Source organism: Cynocephalus volans, chromosome 9 (genome assembly GCF_027409185.1).
Source record: "Cynocephalus volans isolate mCynVol1 chromosome 9, mCynVol1.pri, whole genome shotgun sequence".
Classification (NCBI taxonomy): Eukaryota; Metazoa; Chordata; class Mammalia; order Dermoptera; family Cynocephalidae; genus Cynocephalus; species Cynocephalus volans.
In genome coordinates, this window is record NC_084468.1 from 42,292,903 (window position 1) to 42,309,210 (window position 16,308).

Consider the following 16,308-nt stretch of genomic DNA (forward strand, 5'->3'; position numbering starts at 1 on the left):
GGTTTTTTAAACTGAAAGGTCATACAGGGGGGCATTCTGTATTATTTAGGCAAAGAACAGAATGAGACTTGTAGAACTGGAAAGGACATAAGTCACTGAATCCAAATTGTTCATTGTGAAATATTTCATTCTGAAAACAGAGGCCCAGAAAGAGCAAGTGATTTGCTGAAAGCCACTTAGTCTTTAGAAGAGTTGTTACTAGAATCTAGGATCACTACATAGCCTGTTAGTTTTTCTCTCCTTGCCCTTAAGAAATACAGACAAAAACTATTATAATCAATAGAATGTGAAAACATTCTTCACTTTACAAGATAACTTGCCCAAAGCCATACTTTATTCAGTAGCTATACTTGGGCTGAATAGAGACAGCTAGTAATCCAACAAGCATATATTTATCTGGATTCCAGATACTGGATATAATGTTGAACAAAACAGACAAGGCCGCTGCTCTCACAGAGCTTCTACTGGAAAAAATAGTCACAAATAAATTAATTTTAAAATCGAGAAAAATATTAAATAGTGGCAAGTGCTTTGCAGAGAAATAAAATAGGTTGGTATGATATAGGATGACTGGATGGCTTCTTTGGATTAGATGTATTGGCAAAACCTCTCTAAGTGGAACATTAGAGCCTATATCTCACTGGCAGAATATTGAAGTTCAGGGGCAAAAGCCTTCTAGTCAGAGGGGCAGCTAGTATAAAGCCCTGAAGGTAGAGTGAGCTTGTCAATTTTCAAAGTAAACAAAGACAATGAGTCTGAATTTAGTGGGAATGTGGAAGAAAAAGGGGCAAGAAAGCTAGAGAGGTCAGCAAGGGTCAGATCATTTTGAGTTATGTAAGCCAGGATAAGGAGTCTAGATTTTATTCTAAGTGAATTGCAAAGCTACTGGAGAGTTTTATGCAGGAAGTGATCTGATCCGCTTTATCTTTTAGGAAGATCACTCTAGCTACTATTTGAGGAATGGATTGCAGAGGGGCAAGGAGACTAATTATGAGGTTATTGCACTGGTCCACTTAAGAGGTAATGGGTGTTTGGACTAAGGCATGGAGATGGAGAGAAGTTGAGATATGTGAGATATATTTTGCATGTGTCTGCCAGGTGTTGGTGATACTTTAAATGTGGGGGGTGGAGAAGAAGAAAGGGGTTAAGGAGAATCCTAGGGTTTGGTCTTAAGTAACTAGCCAGATAGTTCGGTGCCATTTACAAAGATGAGGAAGACCAAAGAAAGAGCATGTTTCATGAGGAAGAGGGAAAGAGTTCTGTTTTGATCATGTTAAGTCAAAGTAACTATTATTTATTTATTTAACAAGTATTTATTGAGTACCTGTCAGCCACTGCTTTGGACTCTGAGAATATCATATTAACAAAACAGACAAAATTCTGTGCCCTTTTGGAGTTTATATTTTACCGATGATTCATTCATAAAATAAAAATAAATAAGATATATAGTGTGTAGATAGTGGTAGGATCTATAATAAACAGTGTGGTCAGATCTGGGAAGTCTTCTGGTGAGGGAGTGAGCCACATAGATATCTGCTGGAAAAGCCTTGTAGACATCCAAGTGGAGAGGTGGATACATGAGTCTGGATTTCAATGAGAGGTGAAAGTTGAAGGCATAAGCTTAAAGATCATGGGCACATAGATTATATTTCAAAGAACTGGCCAGATGAGATCACTCAGGAAGAGTGTGTAGGTGGAGAAGGGAAAGAGCACCAGTATTTGTGGACTGAGAAGAAGAGACAGCAGGAGAAACTAAGAAGGAGCAGCCATTGAAATAGGAAAAATAGTAAGAGTGGTGTCAGAGAAACGAAAAACAGCCATTTCAAGAAGGAAAGAATGGTCAACTCTGTTGGGTATTACTAAGGGTTCAAGTAAGATAAGGACAGATGTGGTCACTGGATTTGGCAGCCTGGAGCTCATTGGTGACTTTGACAATAGCAGTGTTAGTGGAGAGATTGGGAAAGTTATGAAAGTAGTTGAAGAGCAATTGATGTAAGTGAAAGGGGGAAGAACTGTAAGGGCAGTCCTTGAGGAGTCCACAGAGGTGGGATCCAGGTCACAAGTGGAGGGTGGGGCATTTGAAACAAGAAGGGACACTTTGCCGATAGCAGTGGGAAGAAAGAGACTTTGGGTACAGATACAGGTAGGTTGGTGGATTTGGTGATGGAAAAAGAAGGGAGTTTCTATCTGATAGCTTCCACTTTTCTCAAGGAGATATGTGGTAAGTTCATTAACTAAGGGTATAGGGGGGAGGCGGGGTTTGGAGGCCAAGTTTGAGAGGAGAGGAGACAGTGTGAAATAGCTTTTAAGTAACTGCCTGATGTGTTTGACTTGCAAGAGGTTCTTCTCAGATGATGACCAAGTGTGATTTTTATCCCTCAGCAAAGAGGTTAGAGTCCTATCAGGAAGCTGTCTCTGAAGATGAAGATTTTATAGACACTCTCAATGGCTCCCTCAGCAATATGGCAAAACCGAGAGCCCACAGCTGCAGGACCGTTCACAATGGGCCTTTGGGAAGAAAGCCCTCAAATCATCTTGCTGGGAGTTCTTCTGCTCCAGGAAGTGGAGAAGGAGCCAGTGAAGTGCCTCATTCCAGACAGGCTGCCTTCAGTAGCCCCATTGTAAGTTGTAGACAACTGGTACCCAAGGGGAGATGGTAGGGAATTGAAGATAAATCATGTTTATGGGATCAGGAGGACTTCCCAAGCTGCTGACCTGTGAAGCACCTTAGTTTATTTTAGGTTCTTTTTATAAGCCAGTAAAAATAACATATTATACTGATTAAGCCAGTTATGTCTGGTACAAAGCTATTTATAGAACACTGTTGCCATGGCATTTGAAGGTTCATGGCTAACTACTTATCAGCAAAATAAGAGCATAAATTCCTCCTTTACAAAGTTCTCAGGGTCCTGGGTTCATTCAAAGGTCAGACCTCAAGGGCAGGGAGAAGGGAGAGACAGGCAAACAGAAAGCCAGCCTTTGTTGGTGTAATTCCAAAATAACAAGGACTCTGTCAGCTTGTTATTTAGTGCCTTACAGTAAGTACGAGCAGGTGACTAGAATCCTAGTCATCCACTGTGTATGATGAAAGTACAGCCTTGTAATTATGACAGAGCTGCACACTGTTTTCTTCTCTACCTGAGGAGAGACCATGTAATTGCAGTTTAGTGTGATTGCCACACGTAATTAGAAGTGTAAACAAATAATATCACAACCTCCTAATTTTTGAAATAATTCAATGTTGAGAGGTATTTCTGAAAAAAATTTAGTATTTCTGGTCAGGGTTGATCATGTCTGAGCCTGAGGAAGACTGCCTTGGTTTGAGAATCATGGCTCCCTCTCAGAACCCACAAGCTTACCAACGTTATTGCATAGACAGGTAAGTTTATCTAATCGATAGGGAAATTCACAGGTCTTTTGGTTCCCTTGAAGGCCTTTTTAGTGCTCTGTAATTTTTCCCCAAATTCCACCAAGCTGGTGTCCTCTTCCCCATTTCTAGCCCCCAGAAAGGCAGTTTTCTAATATTTCCATTTCAGAGCTCAACAGGATATGTTCTTGAGTCCCAGTGGGAAGTGTCTGGAACTAACTGTCTGGTCACACCCATTAACAAACCCATTTTACTGCAGGAAAAATAGAGGCCCATTAGGAGATTAGAAACAGGAAAGATGCTGGTATGGAAGAATTAGAAATCAAAAGTTTTGTTAAAATTACTTCTACAAAAGTTCAACTTCCTTCTCTGCCTTTCACATCGCATTAACTCTTCTATTTTACCAATTTGAGGATTCCCCAACCATGAGACCAGTAGTACTTATAAAATAGGAGACATACAAAAAATAAATCAGCTTTAGAGAACCCTTGTGTTTCTACACTGAATTTATCATATAATTTTCATAGTACAGACATGTCATGAGTAGACCCCAGGAGTTCGTTTGTCCTGGGAAGGCCTCAAAGGGAATCTCCTGGCTCATTTCAAAGTTGCCAACAAACATGCAGTTGCAGCAACTGGAGTCATCATTTTAGTCCATCTCATTTCTGTGACACTAAGGATATAAAACCTGTGACGTTATATCTTTGCCATATGTCAAACTATTCCACACATCTAGACTGAATTTTTCTCTAACTTGCAAAAAAATAAATAAATAAGGAAGGAATACACACAGTCCCTTCTCTGCACTTGTTCTAAAGCTACGTCAAAAATAGATATATGCATTCTTCTATTTTACCTTTTTACCTATCCCTCTACTGAACTTTCACATTTTCTACCTACCTGAAAGTGAGCACATGTTGGTTCTTGTTTCAACAGAAGTAGCATGGTATTGGCAACCAGGCGGGTCTGTGCCACACCCTCCTCAGTTTCCTGATCAAGCCTCCCCCTCTTAGAATGAATGATCATTTTATAGTTTTAAGTCTTTGTGCCTTTATCTGTGCCATTTTCCCTGTCTAAAATATATTCTCCCTTCATATCCTACTTCTATCCACTAAATCTGATGAAAGATTTATTTCTTTAAGAACTACCTTTGGTATCACCTTTCCTGAAGACTTCCCAGATTCTCTTTTCTCAGTTTCCAAGCTCTGATTGCACATTCTGTCCCTCCCTTGGTCTGTGTTTCATTGGCCTTATTTCTGCCTCTTAACAGTTGACTATTAGCTCCTTGAGAGCAAGGATTTATTCATCTTGAATCCTCAATATCTAGGACAATACCTGGCATGTCCATTCTTAATAATGTATTTTTGAAGGTTGTTGAGTGATGCTGCTGTTTAACAGGCTCAATCTTTTCATTCAGTCCATTTTGTTTTCACATGCCCTGTACTCTAACACTATGTTCCATTCTGATTATATGGATGCTCTGGGGGTGGTGTTATTGTTGTTCTTGTTTTGTTTTGTGTTTTGTAAAACCACACCCCTAATATATAGGATAAAGAGGTCATAATCTTCCTCACAATGTAAGATCATCTGTCACTCTTGGTCTGGGCAGGTTGATTTTATCCTTTTTGGAAACTAAAGATTATTTTGAGTAAACTGTGTAATGTCTGACCTAAAAAAATGAGCATCTGTAAAAGTTTTGTGTGTGACTTTAAAAGTTATTTGTGGAGCCCAGGTTAAGAACACCAGCTTGAGGGAACAGCTGTGATGTCTAGAAGTGGAAGTTTGTAAGGTGGTACCCTTCCTGGCAAGCAAGTTGAGAGCCAGAAAGCAAAGATCCTAGGCAGGTTGTTGGCAAAGATGTGCCAACCTTTGGAAGTTAGAACGTCATTAAGGCCTGAGAGTCTTGGGTTCATATTACCTATTTTAGAAATAGAAACCTTTACTTTGTAAGCCAATATGTTTATGTTTCTCTAGTCCTTTAAAGCTTTTCATTCAGCAAGGATGCTGCTGTTCATTCTACCTGGAATGCTGTCCTCTTAGATCTTTGTAGGGCTATATTCTGTCACTGAGGTCTTGGCTCAGATGTCACCTCAGTGAAGCCTTCCTTGCCACCCAATCCCAAGTACATCCCATCCTTCCCCCCTAGTCTTTCTCTGTCTCAATCTAGAAGCATCGTATTTATTTGTGTATGGGATAGTTTTGGATCTGCTGTCTCCCCCAAGTAGACAGTGAGTTCCATGCAAGCCAGGATCCTGTCTGTCCTATGCATCCCTCTTTCCTTGACGGGTGTCTGGCACCATAAATCAACAATAAATATTTATAAGATGAATGAATTCATTAATGGATTAGTAGACAATAAGGCATAAAACTGGACACTGGTATATAAAATGAATGAGACATGGCCCCAGCCTTCAGTTTTGTTCTAGGTCAAGGAGGCAGACATATACATAAATAATTGTAATCCTGTATTAAAGATGTGGTAATAATTCTTACTCCAAAGTATAATGAGGGCATAATGAAGGGAGTGACTAACTCTAAGGGAGTGAGAAGTGATCAAGAAAGGCTTCACAAAGGAGCTAAAACTTGAGTTAGGATTAAACTGGTGGGTAGAGGTTCACAGAGGAGAAAAGGAAGGGAAGGCATTTGGGGCAGACAGCCCATGGTGCCTGCAAACACTCACCCACAAGGCCGTGTGAGAACATGGTGTGGAGGAGGAATTGTCAGTGGGTGGTTACTGGCCTATGCCTTTTTCCTTCAGGTCTGTGCTATTTTGGAACTGGAAAGGGCCAACAGGAACATTTGTGTCCACACTTAAGCCAAAGTTGCAGAGGTAGAAAGATGAGCCCCTAAAACTAGAGTGGGGTGGCAGCATTAAAGAAATAAAACCTTGGGTCCAGGCGGAACTAGGGGAGGAGTAGAAAGCAGTATTAGAGCTGCTTGTCACCTTTATCTCCCATCTGGAGTGTCTTGGTTCATTATTAAACCGTGGGCATTTTTGATTTTACATTAATAATTAAAGTGGGTTCCTGCCACTCTCAGTTTTAAAACAGATTTAACATGTAAGTTGCCTTAAAGCCATCCAAGAGCTTCAGCAAATACTATCAGAGTGCAAAAGGAATGTTGGCGAGTGTTTGCTTAGTTTGGATGTAAGTAAGGGAGGAAAAAAGAGACAGGGAAAAAATGTGAATGTGAAATCTGCAGCCTAGTAGGAAAGCATAGAATGAATTTTGGGGGTAAATCTAAAATTTGAAATAATCATATGCCATACAAGGCTAAGATGAAGATATTAGATTCCCACTATGGCTTTGTTTCGTTTACATTATGGAAAACAGTCTCTATTATGCTTTGTATTCTGTGCTCTAATTAGGAGTATAAATTTTCTCTGAATTTAAAAAAAAAAAAGTCTATTCGAGGCCCAGTGGGAGATTATATGTGTTTATTTCACAACAAGGAACATCCTTTTGGTCTGTTTGTTTCTCCACCTCTTTTCTTATGAAATAAGATCAGCAAGTGTTTGATGTAATGTACAACAATAAATTTTTATTGCTTATCCCTGTGCCAGGTACTGAGTTAGGGATCCAAAGATCAATGTGATATGGTCCTTACTTTAAAGAAGATTCCATACTTTCATGGCGAGAACTATATATACATGGAATCATGTAAGCAAGATAGTGTTAGCCTGGTTCTCAAGTTAATAGGCATTCAGAGAAGGCAGAAGCTGCCCATCACCAAAAAAAGAACAAAAGATAATTTTGTAATACAGTGTCTCAGTGAGGAAGATTTGGATCTTGGGAACAACATTTATGGGTATATTCAAATATATAAGAATTGCATGTGATAACTATATACTTTCTCTTCAATTCAGCGACTATGTCAGACACTAGAGATTATCTTATTTTACTGAAGCCAACTAAAGTGGAAAAATGCTCCATGCCTGCAGCTTCATTTTGATGTGGATCTTTCCTTAAATCTTTCTGTGCTCTTCTTTTATGTATATTGTTTTATGGTGTTTTCAGGGTCTGCTGTGCTCCCAAGTTTCTAGATTTTTCCCACTTTCTTTTGGCAATACTTATCAGCACACTATTACTGATCAGAGCCCCGTCCACACACACATGTGCACACAGACACATGCACACACATCTGCGCCCCCCCAGCTTTGACCATCTTCAGTATTACTTTTATTTTCACGGTCATACCATAGGCTTTCAGTCATGCAGACCCCTGATTCCTTGAGTGACACATCAGATTGACTTACATCAATAGTATCTTGGTCCATTCAATCCTCTATAACAAAAATAACATAAACTGGGTGGCTTATAAGTAACAGAAATTTCTTTTTCATAGACCTGGAAGTCAGGAAGTCAAAGTTCAAGGAGCCAGCTAATTCAGTGTCTGGTGAGAACCTGCTTCCTGGTTCACAGAAATCATACTTCTCACTGTGTCCTCACATGGTGGAAGACCTCAACAAACTCCCTTGGGCCTATTTTGTAGGGCACTAATTCCATTCATATGGGCTCTGCTCTCATCACCTAATCACCTCCCGAAAGGTCCCACTTCCTAATACCATCACCTTGGAGGTTAGGATTTCAACATGAGTTTTGGAGAGACACAAATATTCAGACCACACCAAATAGTATTTGTCACAAATGCAGAAGTTACAAACCTTTTATTAGTCTTACATTGACTTCAGAATGTAGTAGGATTCTCATATTCTGAAACCAATTATTAGTCGATGTTGAGATCATTAATACAACGAAATCACTATTAGCCTCTAAGACCTCTCTCCCACATGTTTCTGTAAAACAAACATCTCTAAAAACTAGAATTTGGGAAGCCTGAATATACTAGCCTTTTCTTGGAGATTCCTAATACCTATTAAACTCTGAGATATGCTGCAGTAAAGAAACTTGTTTAATTTTATATTCCTTAAACTTATTTCAATATGGAACTCTTTGTTTTTTGTTTATTATGTGTTAACATTATGAGAAGGATGCCTTTAGAAATATTGCCCCAATCTATGGAGTCTCACAAGCAATAGACAGCAATGTAATCATAGACCTTGGTAAAATACCATGCAACAAGTTTCCCAGGCATCCCTTGGTAGACTGAACATTGAGTATGAAAGAAGTCTCTTCAAGTTTGCCACTCTCTTCTACTAACTTTGGCAAGGAGGTCCTTGAGGCCAGGTTGTTCCCTGAGTAGCTGAGGCCTACCACAAGTACCAGCTCAGTGTTACTATGTATTTCAGACTCATGAGGGAATGTGGCTACCTTATTAACAAACAGCCATCAGATTATGAGTGGCTATGAACTCTGTCAAACTGTAACAAGATTCAAATTTTGCTAGGTCAAATATCATGGGATAATAGAAATTAACATATTTAGACAGAAATTTAAGAATGCTTTGTGACAGCAGATAAATTGGACCTTTTAGAACCATTGTTAGCCTGGTGAGTGTGTCATTTGAGAAGGCAAGAAGGAAAAGGAACATTAAATTACTTGGGTTCCTGTTGCACTAGTCTCATCTCAGTCATTATCTCATTTACTTTGCACAGCCACCCTGGGAGGTAAGTGTTATTTTTACCATCATAGGGAAGAGGAGAATGAAGCTCAAAGCATTAAGTAAGTTTCCTGAGGTCACCAGCGAGTATGCAATGGAGCTAACACCTGAACCCAAGCCATGTGATTTCCAGCCCATGCTCTTTTCTTATTAAACCTACACAATCTCTCACCAAACTCCTAAGCAGAAATACAGGCCATGATCTTCTGAGTCCAGTATCACACATCTCCACATTTGGCTCTTATCTCTGAATCACCTTTCCTGGCTTTCCTGCAGTCAGTGTGCTTTGTAAGCCAACTGTTCAGGATTCTTCTGGAATACAATGGTGCTTTTGTAACACCTTGATTCTGAGTAGATGGTTCTTCTTTTGACTCAGCTGAAAGTTTTCTAAAGTAATTGACTATGTGTTATTGGATTATAATCAGATTTCTACTGCAACATGCTTTTGTCAAAACCAGTACTGTCTTAAATAAGCATAAGAAGCATTGTGTTAAACAAAATGGAGTGCCCCCCGCAATAACATAACTTAGAGTAAATCTGTGCTATGAATCATTAAGAGGACATAGTTGGCAAATATATTTGGTGATCAGAAATCTCTTGGAAGAACTCTTATTGGTATCTTATAGGATATTACTGGGAAATGCTGATTAAATCTCCTAGCCTGCTCATAGTAATTTTTAGTTTGGAGAGTTATTTTTTACAATAATAGTGATTTAAGCCATAAAATATGTTTTTAAAATTAACATGGTATAAGTAAGGCCCTCATTTTAAAAAGAGTTGGTACTCATCAATTGCTGTTGAATGAAGCTATGGCCAAGGTAGAATTTTAGGCACCATAAAATATATATCTGACACTATGTATTTCAAAATGGGAAAACACTCATTCAACTAGATCTTGGTGGAAGAGATTGTTCCTATCTCCTGTTTAGTTTAAGTTAATAGTCCAGGTAGTGTCTATTAATAATGTGCGTTCTGCATTTTCTACTTATTTTTATCTTTTATTTTCCTAGTCTCACTAACCATTATACAATATACGTCAAATTTTTTTTAGAAAAATAAAGTTTACCTTCTCATGCTTCATTTAGATCCTGGTTATAAAAGCTACCCCTCGTGTTGATTGAAAACTCTAATTTTTGGACACTTATTATAACAACACTTTGTCTTATTGGATCCTTAGGAAACAGATGTGGTACCAGACACCAGGCTTTTGAACAAATTCAGTAAGATTATGCCTCAGCTCTTTACTCCACTAGATGAGACCATCCAAAATCCACAACTGGAGATTTTGTACATCATCGACTTCTTTATTGCATTGGCAATTTGCAACACAGTAGTGGTTTCTGCTCCTAACCAACCACGACAAAAGGTGAAGTCTCTGATGCAAATAAGATCACCTTCCAGAAGAGAACTTTGGGTTTAAATGTATGTGTACTGGTCTTGATATATGGATAATGATGATAAATAATAATAACAGCTATATAACATCTATTCAGCATTTATTCTGTCCTATGCACTTACCATGGTCTAAGTGATTTATCAGTATTAATGTATTTAATCTTTCCAACAACACCATAAGTTAGGTACTATTACTCTACTATTCCCTATTTTACATATGAGGTTGAGTAATTTGCCAGAGGCACAGAACTGGTTTTGGGGGAAGGTGGGATTTAAACCTAGGAAGTATGGCTCAATGCTACTGTACAATTTGCCTCTAGTAGGACAGCTGATAAGAGCAGTTCATTTTGCCTTAGCTTTCATACCAGATTGAAGCTTTCTTTGAGACTTGCGAGACTTCCAATGTCACGTGCACTACATCAAGCAAAATATGAAGTAACAGATTATCATGTTTAATGATAGTACCTTTTCCATGTACCAGTTGGGACAGTTCTAACTCAGTCTAAAATCCAATACATCAATCCAATAGTATACCAAGGTCCTACAGTTCCTACAAAAGTTGGATTTTAAAAGTCTATTTGTAGTTCAGAATTCATGGAAAATTCATTTTCAATTAAAAAGAAAAACTAGTTTTAGAGTCTGGTGATTCACCACCTGCTATACTGGCTTCCTTGGGTATAACTATCCCCCCTTTTACACACATCCACTTAAACTATAATTTGTAGTACAACACAATTAAATTTTAATTTTCCATTAGATAATTTTTGGCAACTTCAGAGGTAGTCAACTTTAACATAAAATTAATTTACTTCCAGTTAAGCAGCATTTGATCAGAAACTACTATTACAAGGTTAAAGTTGCTCTTTGAAAAGTGATTATGTGGTTAGAGAATAAATCACTGTATGTTCTTTTTTTTCTCCCTACATAACAATTTTTCTTCATCCATCTATTTCCAAAATAGGCATCTTCTGATGTTTCTGTTTAAGAAATATTATTGCCTTATTCCTAAAGAATAATATATTACTGCTTGAAAGAAAATCTCAGTAGGCATGTAGGAGCCTAATCTTCATGGTATTGCAAGGTAATGGTAAAAGACAGTGAATATAGGAGCTAATCAGAATTCATGTGGAATACAGAAACCTCATCTGTTGATTGGGTTTCACTTTTTATTTCTTACTGGTAAATCTGAAAATCAACCAGCATGAGACTCTCAAACTATTATGAAATTAGTAATTTTTAGGAGAAAACTTTTTAATTCTCTGGGCATTTCTGAATGAGAAAATTTTAGGATCCAGTTAATTGGTCTTCCATGATAAGTATTACATTCTAAGTTTAATCAGTGGTAAAAGTTAAGATCTGGGAGAAATCAGGATGCAAATAATAAAAAGTTTTATAAATATAGAAATTCAAATTCAAATTATGATGCTGGTAACTCTTCTTCCTTACGCTACTTTGTTTACTGGCCTGTCAAGTAAACAAATAAATCTTTTATAGAATCTGGAAAATATGAGAGAAAAAAATACATTTTGTTAACCTTTTGATTTACTTTCTCCTGGTGTTTTTACCAAGTGTAGTATTACTTATTTGTTCTTATATTTTTCATACTATTTTCATAGCTTTTCCAATATTGCACCATAGACTTTACAAACCTTATTTTTAAATATTGTATAACATTCCAGGATGTTTCTGTTTTGCTGTTATTGAATACTTAATTTGTTTATAATGCACACAATTTAGATAATGGACTTTCTGTATTTCAAGTTACTTCTTTAGGAAAAATTGCTATAAGTATGCCCACTGCTAGTAATATTAGCATTTTATGTCTTTTGCTATCAGTTATCAAATTTTTCCTAAATGACTGAAGAAATTTGTGTCATTAACCTTTGCACATCGTTTTCATTGTGGCTACTTTTATTTTTATTAATGATTTCCACATCAGTTGTAAGTATGAAGCAGGCTGCTAGTCATTCGAGGGAGTGGTAACTCTTTTCATATCTAATTTTTTCCCAGTTTGACTTCAAAGTTGTTACAAACTGCTTTTGACCATATTATTGAGACCTTCCTAAATTGTCTTTCCTAGATCAGACTCTCTTCGCTGAGTGGAATTCCCATTAAGTCCTTAGAGGAGATTAGAAACCTCTTCCAGAGACTGTCTGTCCGAAGATCGAGTTCACCATCCCTTGCCAGTGGAAAAGAGCCATCTGCTGGAGTTCCAAATGCCTTTGTGAGGACTCTCTCTCTCTTTAGTCGAATGAAACTGGCTTCACCTGTTGAGAAAGAGATCTCCCAGATGAGTGAGAGCCCACTGGGCTCCAGTAACTCAACTTGCCATGCAGAAATAGAGAAACAAAGCGGTGATGCAGGCTTTGCAAATGGCAAGGTGGAATCCCGCCCTGGCCAACCCTTGGTCTCCAACCTGTGTTATGAGGCTGAAAGCCCAGATGAAGCGGCCTTAGTGTACGCTGCCAGGGCCTACCAATGCACTTTACAGTCCCGGACACCAGAGCAGGTCATGGTGGACTTCGCTGCTCTGGGACCATTAACATTTCAACTCCTGCACATCCTGCCCTTCGACTCAGTAAGAAAAAGAATGTCCGTTGTTGTCCGGCACCCGCTTTCCAATCAAGTGGTGGTGTATACGAAGGGTGCTGACTCTGTAATCATGGAGCTGCTCTCAGTGGCTTCCCCAGGTAGGTTCCTACAGAGCTGAGATGATAGTGGTATGAAGGACTCGGAGATGAAAGGTTCACACTCCGTGGTTTTATGAAGGCAAAGAAGGAGATATTTAGGGATTCATCATATTTGGTGAGGTAGGGGGAAGCTGACTGGGATTTGGTGGAAAAGCAAATAAGTTTGGGGGCTACACAGATCTGGGTTTAAATCTGGACTCTGTCATTAGCTATGTCTTGACAAAGTTACCTAAATAACTTGTCTTCAATAAAATGAATATTATAGTACCTCTTTTATAGGTTCCTGAGAGGCTTAATGACAAACTGTGTGCCTTGGCCAAGTGCCTTGCAAATGATGAGTGCTCAGTAAATGACAGCCAGCTGTATTATGGTTATTGTTGTTGTAGTCATCGGTGGTTTGGGAGCAGTGTTTATTTTAAGTTTTTGGTACTTCCCTCTGCCCGAGGGGAAAGGAACAAGGGAAAGATTTGTTCTGAGGAGTTGCTTTTATAAATGCACGTTTGAGATTCAAAACTAGAAGGCCTTTTGTTTATTGTGTATTAGACTATCATTGTTTATAAAAATATGTCTGTAATCGGGCAGACTGGCAGGCACACTGGTGTTTTGTTCATTATTTCAGAGGGAGCAAGTCTGGAAAAGCAACAGGTGATAATAAGAGAGAAAACCCAGAAACACTTGGACGACTATGCCAAACGAGGCTTACGCACTTTATGTATAGCAAAGAAGGTGAGACTGCTCAGCGTATCCCATCTTTTTGCTTCTTTCCCTTGTTTAACCACCATTTACTGAAACGAGCATGTATCAAACCCTGATCCAGCAATGGGGAAAGTCCTTGGACATCTGAGTCTCTTTTCACATCTTCTCTATTGGAGTTTGTTCTCAAAGTGTTTTGCCAGAGGGTGCCTAAAAGTTATGTTCTTAAAGTTTTCACATGTTTCAATACATCTGTGAGTGCCTTTGTATGTAAACACTAGTTTGGCTCTGAACAGAAATCCCTGGGTCCTACTTTCTTTCCCCAAGGACTTTATAAATATTGCTCCTCTGTCTTATAGCATTAAATGTGCTTTGAAAAGAATGAGGCCAGAGACCAGTCTTAATAGTTCCCTTATAAGTTCTTCTGGTATTTTTTCTTATGTGCCCACAAGCCTTTATCCAGGTAAATTTACTAGATATTTATCTCAGAATTAATTATTCTCTACTGAGAATAACCTTGAGACATAGTGTGTCCTTTCTAAATAAAAATCTAAATAATAAGAAAGAAGAGAGAGCTCCAAAAAATGATTTGAGAGATGTTATTACCAGAACCTCTCATTTCTTACTCAAATTCTAGTTCTTGGAAGCTGTGTTGGGGAAAGTGGATCTGCTGAAGCACCTAAGGAACTCAGTCACCCACCTGTATGGGGATCATAAGCCTTCTTCACACACAGTTGTAGGAAAAAGAATGGAGAGTTCAAGTTCAAACCTACTCTCTGCTTTTTCAGTTGATGATCCTGCCCCTGATGAAAATGCAACTCAACAGATGTCAGATTCTCCCAGATCAAATGACCTTGTGGACAAGAATAAGTGGATAGAGAAAGCAGCTGCCCCCTCCATCTACCCCTCTTTATAAGAGCTAAAATGCAGTTTTCTCCCTCTGTGGTAACTAAAGACAAAGGAAAATGTGTCATTGATTCCTTCTCCAGGAATTCCACTTAATCTTTGCTGGGAATAAAACTTTCTTGCTTCCCCTATGTGGCCCCTCTCTTTTTACCTTTGTAAATAATTAGCCACATAAAGTAACCATTAAAAGATATTAAAGGTGTGCTGCTGGCTACAGAATCCCTCAATGTGAAGAGTCCTGACAACACTTTCTCAAATGCACCATTAGAATCCTGCTAGAGTTGACTACCAAGAGGGGACCTCTCCCAACTTCATATTCCTTGGTTTAATTACAGAGATTAATGCACTATTACCATAGATGGTGCCTAGACTTTCCTAGAGATACTGAGCTCCATCCATCATCAATGTTATGCTAGCCTGATCACAGAGTTTGGGAAGCTCATGACCAGATGGTATGAGGATATGGACCTAGCTTGAATGTGCCCTGGTGGAGAAGTACCTAAAACAAGTTGATGGCTTGATATTTTGCAAAGATCAGTCTTGGTAGCATCCTGCAAGATCATATGGCCTGGCTCATAGCTCTTTTTTTCCTGTTCCCCTAGGTCATGAGTGACACTGAATATGCTGAGTGGCTGAGGAATCATTTTTTAGCTGAAACCAGCATTGACAACAGAGAAGAATTACTTCTTGAATCTGCCATGAGGTTGGAGAACAAACTAACATTACTTGGTAGGTAGATTGTGTTGTATTGCCTGAGTGGAGACTTGAAAAACACCAGAGGTCTCTAAGTAAGTTATTCACCAGTGCCTTTTTTCCCACTTTGATCTAGTAAACCTATGGGGTCTGCTTACGCTGTCCAGTCCCATCTCTACCCAGTTTCCAATCCTGTCCATTCTGTTTTCTACTGCAGTGAGCTAGACTTCATTTGTGGTGAGATCAGGGCGGTCATCCTTAAGGAGATCATTTAAAACCCCAACATTTAACATAGAGTACAAAGCCAAATAAATATCCTGGTACAAGAGAAGAAAGCTAAAGTTTCTTGCCAGGCATCGGATAATGTACTTAATATGTGTTCTTTTTTAACCTCACAACCAACCTCCACCTTATTTAGAGGAAATTTGGGGCACAGAGCAGTTCAATGACATGTTCAAGGTCACATGATAGGAACAGACAGAGTTAATAACTAACTAACCACACATGAAACTCAGGTCTACCCGACTCCAGGGTCCATGCTCTTTATTCAGCATCTGCAATTGGACTAATGAAATTTATTTCTCTTCTCCTACTTACCCATTTCAACTAATGTTTGCACAACTGACTCCTCTTGTCTCAGGTTGAGCTCTAGTTTGGAATCATCTGGAGAGCTTTAAAAAATACTGGTGCCTGCATCCTATCCACAGAGATTTTGATTCAATTAGTCGGGCATGTGGCCTGGGCATAGAAATTTTTAAAAACTCCCCAAGTAATTCTAAGAGGCAGTCATGTGTGAGAACCACTGCCTTAGAGTCTGGAAATCTAGATTCCAGTGTTAAGTCCTAACACACCGAGGGACCAGCATGTGAGCTCCATTCCTCTATTTAGGAGAAAAACAATGATCCAACTTGGTATCTAGCAAATAGAGTAATAATGCCTACTCCCAAGTAATTTCTCTGTGACAGTGTATGTAGTATAAATCCACATTTCCTCATCTGCAGTTCC

The 16,308-nt window shown here is 38.7% G+C and overlaps 1 protein-coding gene across 3 annotated transcripts in view; it reads left to right on the plus strand.

Annotated features, from left to right (window-relative positions):
- ATP10D (ATPase phospholipid transporting 10D (putative)) overlaps positions 1–16,308 on the plus strand; it is a 99,214-nt gene that overhangs the window by 52,690 nt on the left and 30,216 nt on the right. For all 3 annotated transcript variants that reach the window (XM_063107819.1, XM_063107821.1, XM_063107820.1), the window contains exons 10-14: positions 2,383–2,621; positions 10,104–10,292; positions 12,402–13,011; positions 13,631–13,737; positions 15,213–15,339. In XM_063107819.1, coding sequence (XP_062963889.1) covers positions 2,383–2,621; positions 10,104–10,292; positions 12,402–13,011; positions 13,631–13,737; positions 15,213–15,339 — 1,272 coding nt within the window. The remainder of the gene's footprint in view (positions 1–2,382; positions 2,622–10,103; positions 10,293–12,401; positions 13,012–13,630; positions 13,738–15,212; positions 15,340–16,308) is intronic.